The following is a 25,042-nucleotide window of genomic DNA, read 5'->3' on the forward strand; positions in this document are numbered from 1 at the left end:
TAAGAAGCAAAAAGAATAAAGGGAATTAAAATCTATCAGGAAGAATCTTCAAATGTAAACATAGCGTCTGTAGCTGTCCCTGGGAGCGAAAGCTCCACAAGGGATGAAAACAGAATAAGTTAAATCTAGAAAAAGAGTTTCTACTAGTAGTAAAAAATAAATTAATTAATTAATTTAGAAATAAAAGAAAGAAACTGATTTTTTTCTCTCTCAAGAAATTAAAGTACCCAAAGTAGAGACCTTGAAGACCAGTTTTTCCCTCAATACATCTGAATTCAAAAGCTACACAGCTGAGAAAAAAATGAAGATTGAAGAGTTAAGCCCTCTGAAAATCAAAGTGAATCTGCCACAATCACACAGTGCTCCAGAGAAAATGACCCACTACTTGAAGAATGCGAAAGAATCTCCTTCTTTTCTTTCTTTTGTTGATACAAGGTCTCACTACACAGTTCAGATTCATAGTGATCCTCCTGTCTCAGTTGGAATTACAGACATGTGCCACCATGCGCGGTTCCAGGGCAGCATGGCATGAGGACTGAACTGGGGAACTTGCACTTGCCAGGCAGGCACTTACACTGCTGAGCTATCACCCCAGCCTGCTGCATAAGAATCTCAAGCAAAGTATAAATCATGAAGGGTGCAACAACAAGAATAAAAAATACTGTGTACTCAGTAGCTAATAAAAAAATTATTTCTCACAGTAGTAGCTGAGTCCAAGATCATGATGCCGGAAGACTCAGTATCTGGTGAGGGGCTACTTCCTAGTTCATAGAAGTCATCTTCTTGCTATATCCTCAGCTGATGGAAGCAAAAATCTGTTCTCAGGAGCTTCTTTTATAAGAACGTTAATTTATTCATGAGGGTGCTGCCCTGGTGATCTGTCACACCCAAGGACTCACTTCATATTATCAGCATATTTGTACTTGCACTTAACATGAATTTATGGTATATAAACACTGAGACTACAGGAAGCCCTCAACATTCTCAAAGAAGTAAATTGATATTGACATTTTTATTCTATTGTTAATTGCTAATCAGAATACTGCTAAGGCTCATTCTCATGTGCCATCATGCCCGGCCAAATTTTAAAACTAAAGAATGCAGAAGGCTGAATAGATACAGTGCTCTGAAATACAAACCTCTAGTCTTTGGTGTTGAGGAAAAGATAATGTGCCAGGCTCTCACTGAAAGCCTTGAAGTGCACATATAGCAACAGGGACAACCAGAGGTACATTACAAGGACAACCCGGGGGTCACCTAGATGACTGATTGCACTAAGGTGATCACTCTTAAATGACAACGCATCTGCCCATTATTAGACTTACTCAGGAAAAGAAAGAATGAACCTTTTCTAGTGGAAGATAGTATCATCCAGGATCATACTTTAAATACAATGTCTAACATTAATCACAAAAGTAGTAGAAAAACACAGGGTCACATGGAAAGCCAAGAGAAAACCAGAAACAACTCACCCAGCATGTGTAAGTAAGCCGTAAGAATCAAGAAACAATGACATCTAATGAATATGACTAACACACTCAAGAAAACAAAGGCAAATTATATTAGAAGACTTTTTATCAGGAATTATGGTTTATAAGAAAAAGGATGTTTTCAATGTAAAAGATATCTGAAATTCTAACTCGTGTTTCTTTTTTATTATTACCAAGGTTTTCATTATGCTTGTGAAATTTTCTTCAAGTTAGCAGGAAGACATGATAATAGAAAAAGTACTTTCAGAATAAACAAACTGAAACAGTCAATGAAAAAGTAATAGCAGAGTTCACTCTAAATGGCAATAATGTAATAAATCTAATGTGAGCTTATATATACCAAAACCTTCATGGCTAGTTAAATCAGAAACTAGAATCTTAAACCAACATACAATTTAAGAAAATACTTTTTTCCTATATTCAAAGGCAAAGTAAGAGCAACTGTCACTTACGGGAAGGTGTGTGAATACAGCAAAGGTGCTTCTCAGAAAGGCAATGAGGTCTATCAGGTAGTCACTAGCTTTGTTGTCTAAATCTCCTGTCATCCAGTCATAGTCTGCCAGCTGTAGAAACTGGTCAATCTTCTGGTTTAAATTTGTATAAATTTCTTCTTCAGCTGCATGTCTAGCATCCTGTAAAATAATACGATGTATAAAAAAATTCAGATTTTCAGATTTCCAGTGTGAATAAAAGGCAGAAATTTATGTGACTTGGACTAAATTCACATTCAGAACCATCAAGTGACACAAATGGGAACACTAAGGAATGTCACCATCTCCACTAATTTTTTTTTTTTTTTTTTTTAAACCAGGAATCGAACTTGGGACCTTGCACTTGCAAGGCAGGCACTTACGCCACTGAGCTATCTAACAGATTCCACTAATATTTATTTTCCAAAAACAGAGCAACAGTGTGAGGCCTCTCTCTCATTTCTCTCTTCTTTCCTCTCCTCCCCTCTCATCTCCCGTCCATTCCCCTCTTCTCCTCTCCTCTCTTCTCCCTTCCCTACTTCTCCCCTCCCCTCCCCTTTTCAAGCTATTCTTCTGCTTCATAAAAGGGAAAACTATCTTTAGTGCTCTCAGCAATCTATATCCTATTACCTGTGTTCAAAACTAAACTCACTGCAGGACCCTGCATCATTTCAACTGTTCTGTCACTCTATGAGATCTCCTTCCTGCAATACTAATCTCGCTATATCTACTAGTTGCTTCATTTTACTTGTAAATATCCTCAGTTTCAATTTAATGTTACATATTCTCACTGGTAACTGTCAGAGCTTTCATTCTTTATAATCAAACCTTTTCAAACACTGATACATTGTGATGATGTTTCCTAAAATACTCTGCATGTAAAACTAACTCTGAGACATGTTAAAATATACCAAAGAGTTCCCAGATCACTTTAGTGTCAGATACCCTGTATAAGAGATTCATGATGAACACTAGCTCTAGTTCTAAGAAGTATGAGAGGGGTGTGTGTGTGTGTGTTTTATTTTGAACAGCAGATGTGTCCTGTGGACATTCAAAATGCTAATAACAAAAATGTGATAACAGGGACAGCTTCAGAAGACGTGAACCACTTGCTATTACATCAATATTTATTTTTCATACTGATTTTAACGTGATCTGTATTAAATACTCTTTACTTAAAATTTTGTCATCCTAAACTAGAAGTATAGCTCAGTGCTAGAATGCTTATGTGGAAAGCATATGGCTCAGCATTTGATTTATAACACCAAGGAAGAAATGAAGGCAGAACGGAAGGGAGAAAGGGAGGCAGGAAAGGAAGGAGGGAGGGGGAAAAAAGAAAAGAGAAAAAAACTTTTGTCTTCCTATGACTTTTCATGGGAAATTTACTCATGGCTGCGTTTGTATTCCTCTGATCTCAAACCTTCTCATTTTTTCTGGGTGCCCTAATTAATTCCTATGGTCTCCAGGATGTTGTCTTCAAGACAGAACTCCAAATACATCCTATTTGAGAACCCTGTATGATTCTACATGAACATCACTGACACTAAGAAACTTTGAAATCGGAAGGGTGGGTCTAGAGTCATCTTACTATTCACTGTTTGGGTTAAGACCAGGTATACAGGTATCTAACCAATACACTGGATTCCATTCTGTCCTGCAGACAGAAAAAGGAGGCTTACAAATTCAACCCCCTAAATTTCTCAACTTTTACTCTCCTGTACATTTTCACTTATTTGATATCTACATAATTTTCCAATGTATTTATATAATAAAAGAAATGAGCATATTTACTTACTATATGTTTTAAAATATGTTGACAAATTATATATTTATTATGTATAAGATGACATTCTGAAATACGTATACAATGTGCGAAGCCTTAATGGAGCTAGTAATATGTTGAGGTAATTAACATACATTAATCAAGCTATTGAAAACATGCAATCCCTCACAATTTGTCATTTTTGTAGTAAGAAACTATAAAAATTTACCCTTTCAAGCGATTTTTTAAAAAAATGAATTTAGTAAAGGAACTACGGGGTCTCACTACACAGATTGGAATTGTAGAGATTCTCCTGTTTTCAGCCTCGCAAGCACTGTGATTACAGGCACATGCAACCATGCCCGGTCTCAACTGCCCTCTCTGTGCACCCCGGGGGAGAGGCCAGGATGGCACTGCACACCTGGGATTGAGTCCCAGTCCCTGTATCTGCCTAAGCCGGTGCCTTAGTATGCTGAGCTATCTGGCCAACCCTCAGAGATTTTTAAGAATATAAAACATCGTTAACAGCTATGGTCAACACATTGTTCCATAAATTGATTGAACAAATTCCTCCTATCTAAAGTTTTGTGTCCTTTGATTAAAACTCCTAGACTCCTCCCCAACCCCTCCCAAACTTCTTGAAAACAAGCCTTTAACTCTCTTCTTCCATGTGATAAATGTTTTCAGATTCCACATACAGTATAAATGAGAAAATGAGGTATTTGTCTTTCTATGCCTGCCACATTTCACTTAACATAATGTTTGCAAGGTTTGTCCAAGTTGCCATAAGTGATAAGATTTTGATTTTCTTAATCCTGAACAGTATTCCACTGTGCACACATACCATATTTTGTTCATTTATTCAACCACTGATGGACACAAAGGTTGATTCCTAGGTATGGAATCAACATACAGGGACTAGTACTTTAATAAACATGAGAGTTTAGGTCTCTTTTCAACATACTGATTTCATTTTCTCTAGATATGTATCTAGTAGTGAGATTGGTGAATCTACTTTAATTTCCTAGGGAACTGTTTTTTACCAATTACAAAGTGATATTTCATTATAATTTTCTTTTGCATTTCTCTAATGACTAGAGATATTAAGTATTTTCTTCATATATCTGTTTTATGTTTTATTTGTATGTATTATTTTAAGAAATATCTCTTGAGGCCCTTTGCCTATGTTGTTTTTTTTTTTTTTAAATTGGTCTATATGGTATCTGGCTGTAGACTTGTCTAAGTTTCTTACAAATTTAGGATTTGGGGCGGGGGTCACCTTTTTTGGGGGGTCTTGTTTTATTTTTTTTTCTTGTTTTATTTTTGAGTTTTTTTGATAGGGTGGCTGACACTGGTTCTGAGACGGTACCTCATTACACTGCCCATACTGACCTTGAACTTCTGGACTCAAGTAATACTTCCTGCTTCAGTCTCCTAAGTAGCTGTTGCTATAGCTGTACACCCCTGCAACAGCCTAAACTTAGGATTGATCCTTTATCAGATAAAAGACATGAAAATATATATTTTTCTTTCCATAGACTTTCTCTTTGTTTTCTTTGCTGGGCAGCACCTTTTTAGTTTGACATAATTTTTACGTTTGTTGTCCATTCCTTTATAGTCATATATACAAACATCACTGGGGGCAATGTCATGGAGCTTTTCTTCTATTCTTTCTTTCTTTCTTTCTTTCTTTCTTTCTTTCTTTCTTTCTTTCTTTCTTTCTTTCTTTTTTTGTTGGCAGAACTAGGGATTGAACTCAGATCCTTGCATTTGCTGGTCAAGCGCTTATCCTACTGAGCCATCTCCCCGGCCCCTATGCTTTCTTTCAAGTTCTGATATTTTAACTATAATACATTTTGAGTTGACTTTTAATATGGTATGACATGCAGATCATTTTAATTCTCATACACATACGATAATTTGTCTTCCCAACTCCAATAATTAAAGAGACTGTCTTTCCTGTGTGTGTTCTGAAAAAAAAAATCAGTTGATCAATCTAGTCATAGTGGCCCATACCTATATTTGGGCATTCTGGGAGGCTGAGGAACAAAGATCAAAGTTTGAGCCTAGCCTAGGCAATTTAGCCAGATCCTACCTCAAATAGAAAAGGGCTACACATAAAATTCAGTGTATACAGTATAGCACATTTTTGTATACTTATCTGCCATTTCTTATGTCTTCTTCGAAGAATGTGTTCAAAATTTTTACTCATTTTCATTGGTTTGTTTCTTTTATTATTCTTGAATTTTACAAGTCCTTTGTAAACTCTGGATATAAGTCCTTTATTACATGTGTTTGACAAATATCTTCTCCCAAGTTATGACTTGTTCTTTCTTTCTTTCTCTTCACGGTGATATTCTCAAGGCAAAAGTTTCTAATTTTTTGTTTGTTTGTTTTTGCAGAACCGGGGATTGAACTCAGGCCCTTGTGCTTGCTACTGAGCCATCTCCCCATCCCCTAAAAGTTTCTAAATTTAATGACGTACAGTTTATCAACTTTAGTTTATGAATCATGCTTTCAGCATTGTATCTAAAATACCACTGATGAACATAAAATCATCTATATTTCTCTTTTCCTTTTTCTAGGACTATAATTTTGCATTGTGCATTCACAGTTTTCATTATCAGCTAATTTTTTATGAAAGGTGTAAGAAGAGCCAAGTGTTACTGCTTTGTTTTGTTTAGTATGGCATGTAGGTACCTACCTGTTTATGTAGTATTTGTTAAAAAAATTCAACTCTAGTCTCCATTAAGTTACATTTGTTATTTTTTTTTTAATATTTTATTTGTGTGTGTGTGTGTGTGTGTGTGTGTGTGTGTGGCCAGCTCAGCCCACCAGGGGGCAGGGCTGGCTGGCATGTGGTGCTGGGGGATTGAACCGCGGTCCCTGTGCTTTGCTAAGCTTGTTCTAAGTAGGTGCTTTAGACCACTGAGCCATCTCACCAGCCTCTACATTTGCTACATTTGTTATTCTTAAGTCTTATTTTTATTAGTACATGATTAAACTACAAAATGATAATATAACACATTTGAGCTCTTACATCTCTTCCTTTCTATTCCCTCTGCCATCCCTCTGTCCCTTTCTATTTCTAAAATGCCTCTTCCTCTTGTTAAAACTACATTTGTATAGGTTTAGTTTGGGGCTTGAAATTGTTTCTTGCTTATTTTTTCTAACAATAGCATAGTTTCATTTTTATTCTACTGTAGTAAATCTTGAACTCAGGTAGCAACAGTATTCCAATTTTGTTGTTCTTTACTATTTTATTGACTGCTCTAGATATTTTGTTTCCAAATAAATCTTAAGGGTCTACAAAAGAATCTGGTAAGATTTTTGTAAGGGATTACATTAAAACTATAAATCTAGTTGTGAAAAATGAAATCATAGTATTGAGTACTTCTATCAATTAACATAGAAAATAGTTTGATTTAGACTTTCTTTGATTTTGTTCATCAGTTTTGTAGCTTTCTTCAGATATATCTTATATTGTATTACTGTTAAGTAATTTTTATTGCTTATGTAAATGCAACTATATATTAATTTCAAATTCCAGTGGTCCATTAATAGTATAAAGAAAAAAGCTACTGAGTTTTATATACTAACCTCCTACCTTGAACTTTGCCATGCTTACTTCCTATAGTTAAGGTTTGTTATTTTTGTATTTTTCTACAGTCTATCACATTACTTACAAAACCAGTTTTATATCTGAATATTGACTAATAGTGGTCTAAGAAAAGAGCTTTGCCTTGTTTCTGATTTTGGCTATAAAATATCTTACCATTAAATAAGATGTTAGTGGCAATTTATTTTACAGATGTTCCTATCAAGTGGAGAAATTAACCCTCTATCCCACCTCACTTAATTTTTTGTCACAACTGTTTTCTACATATATTAATATAATTATATAACTATATCTTTATTTTTTGAAATAATGGATTATAAGATTATATTTGAATTCTGAATAAGTCTTGCAGACCCATAATAAATCCCACTTAGTTGTAGTGTGTAATTCTCATACATTATTGGATTTAATGTATTATTTTATGAGGACTTGAAATTAACCAATAATAAATATTGTTTGTAATTTTTTTCTTCTTGGAACATTTGGTTATCATACAGGGTAGTGCTGGCTTCATGAAATGAGTTCAGAAAAAATTTTCTCTACTATTATTTTATTCAAAACATTTTAGAAAATTGTTAAAATTTCATCCTCAAATACTTGGTAGAATTAGTTAGCCAATATAGGCCTAAAGCAATGGAACCAATCAATCATGGGCTGAAATCTCCAAAACTGTGAGACAAATAATCTTTTTTCATTTTAAGTTGATTATTTCAGGTATTAAACAAAGCTCATTAGCACACAGTCTTTCATGCAACTGATCTATCTTAGAAGGTTCTCAAATTATAAGGAATTGTATAGAATATTTTTGTTGTTCTATTAGTGATCCCGAATAGGATCATTAGTGACGGTGTCTCTCTTCATTTATTAGTATATTACTATTAGCAATTAGTATCTGTTTGCATTCTATCTTTGACACCTTGGCTCAAAGTCTATTTTCTTTTCAAAGAGTCAGATTTTGATTTTGTTTATTTCAAATATTGTACTGTTATCTTTATTTTCATTGATTTGTACTCTTATTTTTATTATTTCTACTTTTTCTCTTGCTGGATTTAATTTGCTCTTCATTTTCCATTTTTTTTCTAAGCAAGAGGTAGGATTGTTGAATTTACCACTTTTTTCTTTTCTAATATATGTTATTAATGCTATAAATTTCCCTTTAAATATGACTTTCACTCCATCTCATAAGTTTTGATGAGTTTTATTTTTATTTTCATTTATAAGAAAATTATTCCTGGTGTGTCATGCCACTCCCTCCCCACCCCCTAGGGCGCACTGAGCCTGCAATTGAGACTAGGCATGGTGGCGCACACCTGTAATCCCAGCTCTTGGGAGGATGAAAACAGAAGGATCACTACGAGTCCGATCTGTGTAGTGAGACCTTGTAGACCCTGTACTAAATATATAAAAATAAATAAAATAAAACAATTTTTTAAAAATCTTTTTGTACAATTTTTGTAATAATATTTTTCTTAGGATTTGTAGATGCATATATAAGAGCACAGTATCTGGGCCGGGGAGATAGCTCAGTAGAATAAGTGCTTGCCTGGCAAGCACAAGGGCCTGAGTTCAATCCCTGGTTCCGCAAAAAAAAAAAAAAAAAAAAAAACTATCTTTTTAGTATCTTTGAAAATATTCATTTGTTTTCCTTTTTTTTTTTTTTATTGCTGTTGTTGTTGTTTTTAGGTACTAGGGATTGAACTCAGGACCTGGTGCGTGCCAGGCAGGCATTTATTCTACTAAGCTATTTCCCTGTCGCTCCTTTGATCTTTTAAAGCAATAAACAGCTTTAAATATTTTTAAACAGTAATTACCTTTGCATTCCTATCTCTAATGGCATATTTTTGAATTTTATTAATGATTTTTTCATCAGTATTTACCTTTCATTATTCACCTTTTTGTTGTTTCTCTGTATTTTGAATCATTCATGCTGATTACAGTAAAAAAGAATTGAGTTTTTTTCCTGTATGATTTAGAGCAGTAATTATTTGTTTCTGAGGTCCTAAAATAATATGTACCTTATACAGTTCTGAAGTCTTTGACAATGTCTTCATTTCTTATGAAGCAATGACTGTGACATTAGTAAATTTAGATTTCCTGTATCTTTTAAATTACTATTTACCATATATTTTCCTATAGATTTCAAATTTATTGTAACAGTTATACAAAGTATTCTATGTATTTACTACATTGTCATTCTAAAAGTGATTAACTCTTGGTTGTTTATTTGCTTCTTTCTTCTATTCCTGTCATTATGTTATGCTCTTCTGAATCTATCATTGTTAGAGTCCTACAGACTTCAATGCTTTTCTCCATCTATACTCAGTTCCCAGAAGAAAGCAAGTCCCACAGTACTGAGTATATCTCTACACTGATGAACTCTAAATGTTTTCTACAGCTATGATTTCATCATGCCTAATAAACACATCTCTACAGATGATAAATACATCAAACTTCATAAATCAAAAATGAAAGTCTTGATTATACCTCTATTTCCTAAATCTACTAGTCTCCTAAAGAATAACAGATATTCCCCATCTAAGTGATTAGAAGCAGCGTTCAAATAGTTTGCTTAGTCAAAAAAACCTTTGATTCCTCTTTCTTTTTAAATTTTATATGCAATTTACTAGTAAGCTCTACTATCTCCACCTTTAAAAATGTATCTAATCACTCCAAAGTCTATCATTCTAGTTCAAGTGATCATTATCTTGTATGCAGACTGCTACAATGGCCTCCAAATTGAACTTTCTTTTCCTCCCTTACTGGTTTATTAATATATATATAATATATATATATATATATATATATATATGAAACTCAAGGCCTTGTACATACCAGGCAAGCACAGTGGTGCTGACCTTTATCCCCAGCCCTACAGTGTATTTTTTCATGATATAGATTTATTACCTTATCTCTTATTATGTCTATCAGAGACAGACAAAATATAACTCAAACTGAATATGACAAAAAAGTCTTACTTGTACCTCTATTCCCTAATTCTAGTATTCTCTTAAAATATAACAAATATCGGGGGGCTGAGGAGAAGCCTCAGTGGAATAATCGCTTCCCTGGCAAGCACAAGGCCCTGAGTTCAATCCCCCATTCAGCTAAAAAAAGGAAAAAAGAAAAGTATAATAAATATCTCCCATCTCAGTGTGTAGCACCACCATGCAAAGAAATGGCCCTGCTAGCATAACCTGTTTGCTTTTTTGTCCCCACTGTACCATTCCATTTGTTTGAAAAATATATCTAGTGAAAATCCAGACAACTCCAGGTTTTTTTATGTTATTTGGGTCAATTTTTCCCTTGCTCTTATCATGACCTGACATTATATTATATGTGTGTTTTCATCTATCAAATCATTAGAATATAAACTCAGTAAAGTCAGGAGACTCACTTTGTGAATTCCTATAATATTGTTAGCTATGTAGCAGATGTATTATAAAACCTTGATGAGAAAGTAAATCCATTTGATACATTGTTCTAGTAGTTATTGCATAGTTCTTTATAGAACTTACAGTTGGTTTTTGTCCTATAGATCACAAGATTTAAGATAGATTGTCATATCATAAATATGAAAGTAATATGTTTAAGAGAATAAATTAATAAACATTTTCATTCTTTTTGTAAGAAAGTAAGGCAAAGTTTATGGAAAAGAAAAGCTAAAAATACGAGCTTGATTATGTCCCATATAGAAATAGCAAGAGGGAACTCTGAAAAAAAATAAAAAATAAAAAAAAAATAAACACCTGCATGACCTGATTTTTTGCCACTTTTCCAGCATAAAGGTTTCCATTTTCAAGGGAAAGGTTTCTGGAAACAGTGGCTTAAGAAAATATATAACACGTGCTGTTAAAATTGCCATATTTATATTGAGTTCTGGGTTAACTAGTATGAAACACCATGGTAAAAATAAACTTCCATTGTGTTTTAAGCAATCAGTGTTTCCAATAAGCACTGTAAAGATGACCTATAGTAGTTCTCAGAACTCGTTCTCTAAGCCTTTAACTAGCTATTCAATCCCTATGGCATCTTATCTACATTACATTTTCAATTAGCACTTTAAATGTTGGACCAACAATAAAACACACAAGCCATTTTCTGAGAAGATTTCTAAACTTCATAATTTGAAAAATACTAAAATGAAAAAATCTGAGACATGTTTGGGAAAGAGTATCAGTACATACCCAGATGGTAGACAAGTATAACAAACTTAACCTTCCAATGCCATAACTCTCTATTCTATGCTTAATGCTGAACCACTACTCCCTTAACATGGTTTTCCCAGAGGAATTTTGGTTCTCACAGTAGTATAAATAGAAACATTTTTGGATAAAGTTATTACCTATACTCTAATAATGCTAGTATTTAAGAGTAATGATAATTATTAATTAACTGTCTAAGGCCACTCTGTAGCTCTTAATGCTGTTGTCAGATTTTCATACTCAATGCCCCACCGCCCCAGAACTGGGGATTGCAAGGCATTGGATTATTCTACCAAGCCATCTCCTCGGCCCCTTCATACTGAATCTTAGGAACTGTTCCCTCATTAGAAGGGCAATAATACTCTCTATCTGTAGGACCCTTGTCCATGAAGTAAGCCAGTCAATGACTGAAAATGTTTGGAGGGAAAAAAATGTATCTGTGATGAATATGCACAAATTTTTCCCTCCTCATTAGTCATTAAAGAATACACTGTAGCAGTTACATATCATTGACAATGCATAGCTATTACAGGTAATCTTGAGATGATTTAAGGATGCAAGAAGATATGCAAACAAAATACTACAATCATTTTATACAAGGGACATTGGCAATTTTTTGTACCCATGGGATGTCCTAGAACAGATCTTTTACAGATACTAAAGGATGGTTTTTATTAGACATTATTAAAAAACTTAAAAAGAATGACAGGATATAATATGATGCATGACAAATTTTAAGAAATTGTATTGGTAATTTGAAACAATCCCTGGTCACCTAATGAATAGGTAACACCATCTAGTACCTAATCTGCACATGTACACAAATCATATCTATACACGAAGGTACAAAAAGCATATGTGCAGCTCAACAATGTACCTTTTTTTAACCAGAAAAATACTGTCTTACCAACAGTTTTAATCGATCCTATAATAGTAGAATAAATAAAATTTGATTTGTACACTGTGTCTGTTCTCAAGTGAAGGTACTAACAAATAGAGAAAAGATATAAAAAAGGGAAAAATAGACAATAGGGCACATAAAAGATGGCTTCAACTCTGTATGTAGTTAACAGCAATTTGGGGGTTTCAAAAGGATGGCATGGATTATGTTTTACCACTAAACTAATCAATTAACAACAACAAAATCTCAACTCTTATAGGTTAGTTTTTACATTACAAAACATCCCTTTAACATTGGAAATATTACCCTGTTACTTTTACAGAATAATAGTAATTTAAAGCTCCTCAATATTCAGGAGTTAATTCATCTTTGTTTGATTCTAAAAGTATATAATTTTGCACTTTTGTTCTAACACTGAAACAAAATTAGTAATTTTTCACTATAAAATAATTACAAAATTGCTAACTATAATAGCATGTGATGGGAATTTTTTATTAAGTATGAAGATTTTAGAATTTAGACAAACAAAGAAATAGTTGAGTAGAAAATTTTAATTACATTTTTGTCAGCCATAACCTTGAATACTTTGACCACACATTAGCACTCTTGAGTGTAATGGGGTCAATTTAGAAAATGTATTTTCTTGTATGACATATAAGAAAGAGTTAAAACAGGGCCTGGTGGTGCATGCCTATAATCCCAGCATTTGGGAGACTAAGGCAAGAGGATCACTGTGAGTTCAAGGGCAGCCTAAATTACATAGTGAGTTCAAGGCCTGCCTGAACATAAGAAGATCCTGTTTCAAAAGCAGAAAGAGGGAGGAGTGAGGGAAGAAGAGGGGAGGGGAGGGGAGGAAGAAAGAAAGAAAGTAAATTTAGAGAACATAGTTATATATTTTGAGTTTTGTTTTGTTTTCTAACTTAAACAGGAATAACTGTTATTGGTATTTGTTTTCTAATTTAAGAAAACAAAACCCTTAATAAACACCTATACTGAAGACCAAATTATCCTGAGGAAACAAAGCCATGAATGCAAACCACCCAAACTATGTACTAAACCAGAAGCATTTCCACTGTACAATATGGTATCTTACCTTAAAAGTTGTGGTACCATAGAGCTTAGTGGTATGGACTGTCTCTGGAAGCACATTAGTGATGTTGGTGATGAATTCTTCCAAATACTTACAGGATTTCTCCAAATGTGTTGTATTGATAATAATCTGAACAAGCTAAAAAATAAAAGCACATATAAAAATCACTTGACTATTTTCCTCCAGAACAAATATTCAGGATGAATCTGTTAGCACAAGACAAAAAAGGTGTAACAGCAGAGTCATTCATATTCTGCAAAATATATGTTAAAATACTGGCTTACAAACTGCTTTCTCCAAAAAGACTTCCCTGAACTCCCAAAACACTTTGTATTTCTCTATTTTTAAAACGTTTTGTTCTGTTTTCTAAAAACTACTTGAAGAACAAAAGCTAATACTCTTTACCATAGTACCTGTCAATACACAATTGCTAGATGAATTAAAATTCAAGAACATTTATCCAAAGTATCAATGCAGAGATTCTGGACTTCAGACATAAGACTATTACTTTTATAAAATTACTCAAAATATTAGCTTTCTAATTTATGAGTGGCTTGGCATGGGGGCATCCACCAAAATAAACAATTTTATCAACTTCTCCCTTTCATCATATTTCTCTTTGAGACAACTAAAATTATTAAATATTTAAACTGTCTAGAAATTAAATCATTCTTACTAACTAGGAAGGTGGTTTGAAGTCAGAAAATAAGAGTGTTGATTTGGAGAGCTAGAGAATTTCTATTTTAAAATCAGCACTACCTATACGGAACACATTCTGTCTATCAAAAGAAATTCTAATAATAAGGAGGAATCATGTCATGGTAGTGAAATAAAAAACAGAGGCAGTCAAAGAGAAAATTGTCCTGTTTTTGAAGATATTGGCAGCTTAAAAAAAAAAAAAAGAGGCGTTTTCACAGAGTAGAGTAGTAATTTCCTATGACTTTTTAAAGATCTGTCAACACAAAAGATCACCATGAATTACATCAATTGGCTGTCAGTCACTTTTGAAATGTTTCATTGCTGAGCATAGAATAGACTATTAAAACACTGCAGGATTACAGCAGATACCATGTCATTTTCAAAGGGAATATTGGCTGTTAATGAGGGCTAAGTGATCTCTACTTCTCAATGACAGCTACCAAAATCCTTACAAGGACATTTACAAATTTAAAGCCACATGCTTTGAGAGTAATTTTGAAATTAAGGATGAAGTAAAGCAATTTCAAATATCAACCACTGTGATAGTTTGAGCTTCTTTGAGAATATTTTAACCCCAATGGCCAGTCCAGGCTGTATTTAATATAGTTTCAAGGATGTGGAACTAACAGATTTGATATTATTTATTGCTCATGAAAAATTATATGAGAACTGCCCAGAAAAAGAAAATTTTAGGAAGCAGTAACCTCTCACAAGTAAATGACTGAAGTAATTTAGGTTAAAAACCATCAGGAAGTAGAAAATTAATCAGTCTCTCCTTCTTGATACCAGAAATAATCTACTGAGAAAGTCACTGAGGACCGTGTAGAAAGCACTTCTCCAGTTCTGCTCCAAACACTCCAGAGAAAATAAAGTTACGATGACAGATGTTCTTTTCTTGATAAATTCCAGAAAAGAGAATGTCTGAATCATTTCCAGTACTTTAGAATTAAACCCTAAACTTTAAGAAAACCTTCATATTTCCAACTATAAATACATTTTATGTGTCTATATTAGAAGGAGGGCAGAGTGTTGAAGAGAAGAGAAACAGCCTCTCCAGGATTTGGTGTCCAGAAACTGTAATGTAGTAGTATGAGGAAGACAAGGGAAGAAGGTCCCCAGGATCCAGCAAAAATCTGAAGTGAGCATTGAAGCCCAGTGGCAGTTCAAAGAAGAAAAACTCAACAAGAAGGTGGCAAGAGGTACTTTCTCTCTGAGCTCTGACTTGCTACAAGGGAGGGGTGGCTCAAATTTACAGATGCACTGGGAATATAATAGTGCCAGAGCCACTGTGGAGAAAAGCAGCAGTGAAATGGAACGGTGGACAGTGGTGGCTGGTGAGGGGTTTTTTTGTTTTTTGTTTGTTTGTTTGTTTTGGGTTTTTTTTTTTTTTTTTTTTTGCAGAACCAGGAATTCAAATCAGGCCCTTGCGCTTGCCAGGGAAGCACTTATTCCACTGAGCCATCTCCCCAGCCCTGGTGAGTTATTTGGAGTCACACGTTCCCCAGGAGATGCTGACTGGGCCAGTTGTCATCCTGGAGAGGGGACAAGTGAGCTCAAAATTCAGAGAAGTGGCAAGCTGGATCCAACTAGAGGCTACCAGTATCAGGGTGAGGCAGAACTGAGTCTGAGTAGGCAGTATGCAAAGATGAGGCACACAGAGTAGTGCAGGCTGAACATAGCGTGTTCCAGCCTCACAGCCAGAGATCAACCTGAACTTTTGTGGAATTAACAGTGGAGATTTCCAGGGACTGTCCGCTACTCAAGCATAAACCTACTACTGGCTTGCCAGAATTAATAGCCACACATCTGGACTTTGTCTGCCCACTCAATCTTCGATGGCAGAGACATATCCTTTTTAGTCACTTTTTTTTTTTTTTTTTTTTTTTTTTTTGGTGGAACTAGGGATTGAACCCAAGCCCTTGTGCTTGCCAAGCAAGCACTGATTCTACTGAGCCATCTCCCTAGCCGACATATCCTAAAGTGGTATTTTTTGCCCTCTTTACATTTTCTCCCCCTCCCCCCCTTTTTTTGGGGGGGTCTTATTTGTTCTTTTGAGTAGATTTTTTAAAAAAAATTAAAGAGAATAAAAAATAATTTTAAAACATTAGAAATGATACAGAATTTTAGAAAACAAGATGATAAGAATTCAACAATGGTTGTTATATTGTATATTGTCTTCAAATTAGTTGTTCATATTACCAGATATAAGCACGCAAAATTGGTCAAAAATTAAAACATTAACTGTTCCTTTCAATAAACCAATATAAATCATCAGTACGATTATCCTAGATATCTTTGTACATACATACATTTTCCCTCTTCTTGCTTTCTTTCTTTTCACCTTTCCCTCATCCTAGCTGCTCTCCCTTTCACTGTCTTTATTGTACCTTTCAGAATTTATTTACTCTTTCAGGTTCTTACAATAGAGAGACAATATGATGTTTACCAGTGTGGGTCTGATTTATTTCACAGATTTTTTTATTATGAGCGTGAACACCATTTACAGTTTTTATTGTTGTGGTTCTGTTTGCTCTTACTTTTATTTCTTCCTTTACTCTTTTCCTACTGTCTTCTTCACTAGTTTCCCAAAGTTCATGTAATTTTCCATTGTCCCCAACCATGGCGTCTAATTTCTCCTGTTCTTCTATTTCTCTATTTTCCTCCCTTAACACCTTTTAAATTTTAAATGTTCTTTTGAAGCTTATTTCAAATCCCCTTTTAAAGCTTATTTTACACTACTTAGTGATTGGGCTTCTTTAAAGTTGAGTGTCATGCATATTTGTTATCTTTCATCATTTTAAAAGTAAGATGATAAATGTTACACCAAAGAAATAGTAAATACATTCTAAACAGATAATAACATAAATAAGTATAACATATACCTAATGCCATATCACTGAGTGATACTAATTTATCTCATATCAACTGGATATCTAATTCTAATCTTTTGATTTCTCTTAATTACGCTTTCAAAATTTTTTTTAATGTATTTGGTTGTTGTATTTTGGTTGTTTCACTACACAGATTGGACTCATGTTGATCCTCCTGCTTTCAGCCTCCCCAGCACTGGGATTATAGGTGTGCACACTACGCCCAGATGTTGACTGACTTAGCCTGCCCTGCGGCAGGGCTGGCGCTACAGGAGGGATCAGAGATTGAATCCTGGTCCTGGCATTTGCCTAAGCTTGACATGCAGACGCTTTAGTCCACTGAGCTATCTCACCGGCCCCTGCACTTTCAATTTTTGTATTGAACATTGTTTGCCTGCCCAGTCCTTTTTATAACAATAAAAAATATGTATTTGTTATGGTCCAGACTGTTGGAATACAGAATGTTCAGTTAATTCTTACAATACATGGTATGATTGTACTCAATTTACCAAAAAATAGCCAAGTAATTTGCCCAAGAATGTGGCTATTCAAAAGGGGTTAATATTGGAACTCAGTCAGCAGAAGAATATAGATTCTTAAAAAAGAACTCATTTGTTCGCTCCACAGACCTGAGGAAGACAGTCTGTGTTAAAACACAACAGTTTCAAATGCTCTTTGTGTAAAGCTGACCAAAGCAGCTCCAAAAACATTAGTTATTTTCACTGAATAAACTAGAAAATTCACATAAAGTTGGAAAGAGCAATGTCTACAGTATTATTTCTATAGGTGTTGAATTTGTTCAACATGGAAAAGCAAACCATGAAAAATAAAAAGCCAAAAAATAAAAAGCCTGTATACAAAGAAACAAACAGAAAAGCATATCAATAGAAACAGAAGATAGCATGTGATTCCTCCCTCCAAAAAATAGAGAGACTGACATTAGTTTATGGAAACAGTTAAGTTCTAAGAATTATCTGACATCCTGAAACAGGATTCTATGAGTTCTGCATGCTTATAATAATCCCATTGTTTGAATAGATTTCTGCTCTCTGACACAAAGTCATTTCTAACTCATATAATTTCCATGTTATTATGGATCTTCTGCAAAATTTCTATCTTGGTTAGGATGCAATAATTAAATCAATATGAAAGGCAGTACAATATAGTATAAATGAAAAGATTTGTAAAAAAACAACCTAGACTTAAGTCCCATTTCTACTTTTGTAGCTATATGACCTTGGGCAATCTCCCTGAACTTCAATTATGCATTCTATAAAATGGGAATAATAACACATGCCATGCCACTTCAAATGTTACTGGACTAAGTGAAATGGTATTTGTGAATAGGCTTTGAAGAATATAAACCGCTCCACAAATGTTACCGATTACGATGATGCTTCCAGATGTGAACTCACTTTAGGCACTTATAAAGGATACAATGTCTTCTCTTTCTAGAGGTGAATAATATAGCTATTCAAAGATTTTTCTGGTTGGTAAAGAAAGACAAACATTTTGTATGTATGTGTCTATACATGTATGTACTACCTTAATAGCCAAAAGAACCTAATGTGTATGAATGTCCCTTCATTCATAAGCAAAGATACTGATGAAGACAGTACATTTATGAAAAAACACCCAAGGACTTGAATAGCAATGGAAGAATGCCATGAATTATTATGTGATGGTTCCCTGATAAACTCCCCTTGATTATTCCTATTATTTCGGTGTTTGTATGATGCCTTTGTTAAGAATATGGAAGTCAGAAATATTCCACCCAACAAATTTGGCCTTTCTCTCAAGTTGTCACAGTAAAGCAATGTCATAGCCACAACTAAATAAATACAAAAGCCTTCTGAAGTAATAGTTGTTTCTATCATACCACATCCCTGCAAGGATTCTTGTTCAAAATATTTCTGCTTAGTTTGTAATAGATTGCTAAACTGAACAGCATAAAAGTACATCAAGTATGAGAGGGCTGGGGCTGTACCTCCATTATAGAGCCTTTGCTTCATATTTGAAAGGCCCAGTAGTTCCATCCTTAGCAGAATGAATAAATAACAAGCAACTTTCTGTCTCAGTTGTGATTCAGAAAAGGAAAACAGTATCTTCTAATAAGAGCAGAGGGTTTCCTAATATTCACTCCCACTTTCTTTCTTCATACACTTCCTAGTTATAAAAAGTGGCCCCATTTCCAAATACATAAATGAAATGCCTAATGTTTTTCTCTCAGTGATAGAACTGTACAACTGAGAGGACTGTCCTCCATCTGTGTGCCTAGGAAAACTTTGAAGTTTTAAAAATGCTTGTTATAAACAGAACTTAGTAACTGTGAATGTCCTACCTTATAATATTTTTAAATGTTAATGCAGAAAAGAAAATGATACTATGAAATCAGAAGTAGATGCTCACCTGGTATCCAGCTGTCTTTACCTATATGGCAGTATCATTAGCCATTTGCTGAATTTTACATAATTCTTAGCAGGATATATTTTTAAATGTCAATTTGTCCTAAAACAACTGACATTAAAACTACATCACTCCTATAGGTAAAACAGATGGCAAACAGCCTTTCCTTTTCATTGTGGAAAAATTCCTCTAAGTTCTCACATTTGGTTCTATAATCTCTGTGAGTGATAGACTGAGGTTACCACACAACCTTGGGTTTTTCAAAAGAAAAGAAATGTCAGATCTTTGTAAATTTTAGGACTGCACATCAGTGGGCCATTTTTTCAGTTTGCCAAGATACTATTCCAACATTAAGTACAATTTCAAATCTTCTTTTATCAGATTGTATAAATTACTGTTTTTTTCCTCATGTTTCCACATCGCAAATCCCAGTTTTACTGCCAAGCAGATTACATGCTGACAGAAATTCACCATTTGTACACGTGAGATAACAGAGAAACAAACCATGAGTCTAACATTAGCCAGGGATTATAGGTAACAGTATTGTTAACATTAATTATTGATGTAGGCAAAATATATTTTGTATTCTATTTGGTAAATAAATTGTCATTTATTCAGATATCAATTTGATGTTGAAGATATTCTGAAATCATAAACTTTTCATATGATTAATGCCAAGCTATATGAATTCAATCCAAAACGGAGACCAGTTAATCATATGACAACGTATAAGGGAGAAAAAACTGACTTTGTAGAAAAAATAATGGATCTCTCAAAAGTGATAAGAGAAAAACAGATTTTAGAAAGAACATGATAGGCCATGAAAAAGTCATAATTAATTTACACATAAGACCCACAGCAAAGGACATCTGTTCACATATAGGCTTGACTACCATCATTAACAGCAGCCTTACCTCAGTAAGCCCAATGTTCTTCCTTTTAATGACATTCTGCAGAGAGTTGCTCAGAGTCCTAGTAAGCAACAGGTTTGTAGATTTACGAATCATGTCATCAACTTCAGTGGAGCTGAAAAAGAAATGTCAAGTCAGTTACACCTGGTAGACTATTTTGCAAACTGGATGAAATTGCTGAACGTAACATTAATAATAAAATCGTAGTAGCAGCAGCAACAAATATTTAATATGTGACAGGAATTATTCTATTCTACCAAACTCAATCTTTGTTTGGCTAAAAGAAGTTTTTAACGTTGCCCTTTTTTTGTACCAGGGATCAAATTCAGAACCTTGTCCTTGGCAGGCAGGCACTTCTGCTGCTGAGCTATTTTTCCAGCCTTTACTTTGCCTTATTTTTTGGAAATCATTTTCCTATCTATCGAGTTCTCTCTGGATTTCTGTATTTTTTTTAGTACTTTAGATCATTCCATGATCTCGTGTTTATACAGTTTCAGACAAGAAGTCTGTTATAATTCCTATCATTTGGTCTGTAGATAATGGTTCTTTGAATGCCTTCTCTTCAGTTTTCCCTTCCACCTGTTTGATACAATGTCTTTACATGTTTTTGTTGTTTTTTCTTTTTATTATTTATCTGGATTGGGATTCTCAAAATCTTAAATCTCTTGGTCGATACCTTTCATTATTTTTAGCATATTCTCAGCTATTATCTCTTCAGACATTTCTTCTTTCCTGATCTTCCAATTCTCTTGGGGCTACTATACGAAATTACTCCACAGCTCTTGGGCACTTTGTTTATTCCCACTTCTCCTGTCCCTCCTCCCCTTCTTCCCCCTCCTCCCTCTCCCCCTCCCCCTCCCCCTCTCCTTCCTTCTCCTCCTCCTCCTCTCTCTTCCCCTGTCTGTTCAGGACACTGAATTGCCCTCTCACTTCAGCTAATAGCACCGAAAAGTTTTAATTTTTTAGTTATTTGGGTTTTTTCTTTTCTTCTTTTTCATTGTTAGAAACTGAAAGTATCTCATACCAATGAATTGCTTTAACAAAAAAAAAAATTGAAAATGTTCATGTATTAACATAGAAGAAAAAATCAAAAGAGAAAAAAACTGCATATACAAACAGTGTAACTATCTCATGGTAGAGCTCAAAGTCTAATATTTTTTCTCTTTGTGATACTCTATACCTTTCAAAGTCTTTTACAAAAATCTAGCATCAAAGTGGAAAAAAAAAATCTATGTGAATGTGTGTATACTCTATTTCATTAAAACGCAAATGCTAGAACAGTATATTACCATAGCAATGTCATATGCTGCTAGAAAAAATTTTCATACAAAAAGTTCTGCATCTTCAAAATTCCTGTTATTACATTTTTTTCTTTATTTGCAATGATTTTCAGCATCTTCTGTCCAATGAAAAAAAAGAAAATTTCATTTAAATTAATAATTACCCTGAATGCTTCATAAAAATCTCAATCCAGTGATTCTCTCGATTTGAGAGTTTTGTTTTTACAATACTGTCCCATGTGCTAATGTTAGCCTTTGTCCTTAGACAGCTATGATCAACAAAGTGCTCTCTGTCACTAGGTGTCAACCACAAAATAAAAGGCAGCTATAAAATCTCCTGGAATTGAATATCTAATTAATTTGTAAATGTGAAACATTTTATTGCTTGTTTTCAGGCAAAAGCACAATAAAATATTCAGGCAAGAAAATGGTCTTGTCAACAATGCTGAAAGTGGAAGTACTTTGGCATCTCTTAGAAATGGACTAACTGCTTCTGAATAAAGGGATGTACATGGGTCTCTGTGGGTGCAGGGGCAGAATGTTACAGCTTATGTCTAAGCATCCTATCAAAGCCTCATGAGGTCATAGGTAGGGCTTTTTCAGAGGTGTAAGGACCTACAGTGTGTGATACTGGGACTAATTCATGGTACAATGCTAGCTCAAGAGGACTAGGATAAAGGGTGTGAGTGCTACCCGCCCTAAGAAGCCTGGATGAAAATGAGGGCTATTAGAAAGAGATGTGGTTGTCCCTTGCTTGCTTTCATCCACCTGCTTGGTGTGGAGTGGTTTTCCTTTATGATGCCTCGCCACCCTGCCTTGTAGCCAGGCAACTATGGACTAAAACCTCTATAACTGTGAGCCAAATAAGCCTTATCCCCCAAGAGAGTAAGTAAGAAAGAAAGAAAAAAAATCTGAATATATCACTCATATTATCACTTTATTATATTACCTTTCTACCAAGAAAGAAGTACAAAAAAGTCATTCTATAATGAATTCCTAATAATTTACCCACAGTAAGTTAAAATACCTAATAACACCACCAAGAACATTCTCTACCATGAGGTTACTTAGTCAATGGGTGGGGAAGTGGAGACTATGGGTTTACATAGAAATCAGGGAGGGAGGTTGCTTTGGTGTGTAACTTTCAAAGATACTATCCTCAAGAGAATGTTTTTGCTGAGGATGTGGCTCAGCGATAAAGCACCTGCCCAGCATGTGTAAGGTCCTAGGTTCAATGCCTAGCACTTAAGGGGAAGGGGGACTTTCTATTAAACTCAATTCACTTTCAGAATAAAATAACAAATTAATAGTATAAGTACAATTTTTTCATAATAATAATAGTTATCAAACAATGATATAAATTAATTTCAAATTTTGCTGGCATATCACACTTTATATTCAGTCATTTTTTATTGATTTATTTAGACATAAATGAAGATGTCTTTAGCAAATATCATCAATTTGTGCTTGGGGCAGTTCCTTTGTTGCTCCCATATATATCCAGCACATATCCTTAATTCTCTAGCTCTTCAGTTCAATTACGTACTTCTTGAAGACAGAGACATTTGTAAAATCTTAATATCCTCACTACCAAGCAACACCTAACAAGTAACAGGTTAGCCATAATGGATGTCAAATAAATCCATGTATGTATGAACAAAGCAGGAAGATTGCAGTCTAAAATATACAGAAACACTGACAGAAGCAAGGCAATAACTGCTTCCAAAACATTTTATCTGCCATTCTCCACACCTTAAAATTTCATCAGTTAAACGTGAAAATTAATATGTTATACTATAATTTTCCAGTGAAATTTTATGAATAAAAAGTATTAAAATATAAATCTATATAGAAAATGGTAAAGAAAAAAAGCAAGTAAAATAAAGTTTACAAATTATTAAAAAGGCACCATATCCCGGGCATGGTGGAACATGCCCGTAATGCCAGCATTCAGGAGGCTGAGGCAGGAGGATGAGTGCGACTTCAAGACCAGCCTAGGCTACAAAGTGAGCTCCAAGCCAGCCTGAACTGCATAGCAAGACCCTGTCCCAAGACACAAGAAATAAAGTGCCATATTTCCCTTTCATTATGACAATAAAATTAAGCAGTATCATGAAGTGAAGAACTCAGATTTTCAAAGTCATAGCTGAAGAGAATAAAAAATTTTTTTCAAAAAGTTTACTTATAGAGAATGACTCACAATCTTAGTATTTATTTCCTTTCCACTGTTTTCAACTATTTCATGTTATACCTTAGATGAAGATCTTCTGAAAACTTCAGACAGGCGTAGATAAATTCTTTAATTTCATTGTAAACTTTTGGCACAAACTCAGAGAAAGGAAACTTTTTTGGGAACGGTTGCTGTAATTGCAAGAATTAATGAAAGTAAGTCACAATCATGTATTTATTATAATTATAAACTATTTAAAATGCATAGACAACATTCTTTCACATTATAAGCTGCCTGCTAAACAATTTCAAATTTAAGAAAATGTCTCTAAAACATTTTCATTGCTTAACAATAAAAATAACACAAATTTAAAATAATCCAAATGTTCTTCAACGTGTCAAGATTTTAAAAACTGTGGTACAAACTCAGCAACAGGAAAAAAGAATGAACTATTGATATATGCAACAACTTTCATGAATCTCAAAAACTAGTCAAAGTAGTCAATCTCCATACTGTACGATCTTTTATATGGCACTCTGGAGAGAGAAAGGTAAAAAGATACAGATCAAACTGATGGTTTTCAGAGGCCTTCAACAGGGAGTGGTCGATGAGCAAGGGGAACCATAAGGAAATCTGGAGGGATGATGGAACTGTTCTGTATTATTATTATTATTATTATTATTATTATAGCATATAATGAATCATTGTATTGGTAAAACAGAATTGCACACTTCGAAGGGTAAATTTTACCATATATTGTTGGAAAACACTCTTAATTTTAAGAGTGTAACAAAAGCATACATTTGAAAATGCAATCCAAAGTGAAACACCTCAACAATCCTCAAATCTTACAAAGGTGAGAGGGTCCTAAGACCATTTACTAATGTCCATATCAGAAAATTCTCTTCTTGTAAGTCCAAAAAAGAGTCCTTTGAAGGTGCTTTTCAATTCTAATCCACTGAGTTGAAGGTTACAAGTTTCAATGCAAGTCATCTATTGAAAGTGCAAGACATTCAAACAACTATACATATCTATCTTAAAATATTCCTTACCTTTTCCAGCTCTGTATCTTGGAACGGGAATTGTCCTACCACCTTTTTATACGTGTCTTCACTTGTTACTGGGATGGGACTATAGTTGTCAGAATCAAGTATGTTTCTATTAAAAAATAA

The 25,042-nt window shown here is 34.2% G+C and overlaps 1 protein-coding gene across 2 annotated transcripts in view; it reads right to left on the bottom strand.

Moving 5' to 3' along the window:
* Positions 1-25,042, bottom strand: part of Exoc6b (exocyst complex component 6B) — a 650,136-nt gene that overhangs the window by 265,239 nt on the left and 359,855 nt on the right. For both annotated transcript variants that reach the window (XM_023718391.1, XM_004634081.3), the window contains 5 exons: positions 24,923-25,028; positions 23,952-24,061; positions 20,424-20,535; positions 13,538-13,672; positions 1,943-2,122 (listed from right to left, as the gene is read on the bottom strand). In XM_023718391.1, coding sequence (XP_023574159.1) covers positions 1,943-2,122; positions 13,538-13,672; positions 20,424-20,535; positions 23,952-24,061; positions 24,923-25,028 — 643 coding nt within the window. The remainder of the gene's footprint in view (positions 1-1,942; positions 2,123-13,537; positions 13,673-20,423; positions 20,536-23,951; positions 24,062-24,922; positions 25,029-25,042) is intronic.

This window comes from Octodon degus, unplaced genomic scaffold (assembly GCF_000260255.1).
Source record: "Octodon degus isolate 3935 unplaced genomic scaffold, OctDeg1.0 scaffold00058, whole genome shotgun sequence".
NCBI lineage: Eukaryota > Metazoa > Chordata > Mammalia > Rodentia > Octodontidae > Octodon > Octodon degus.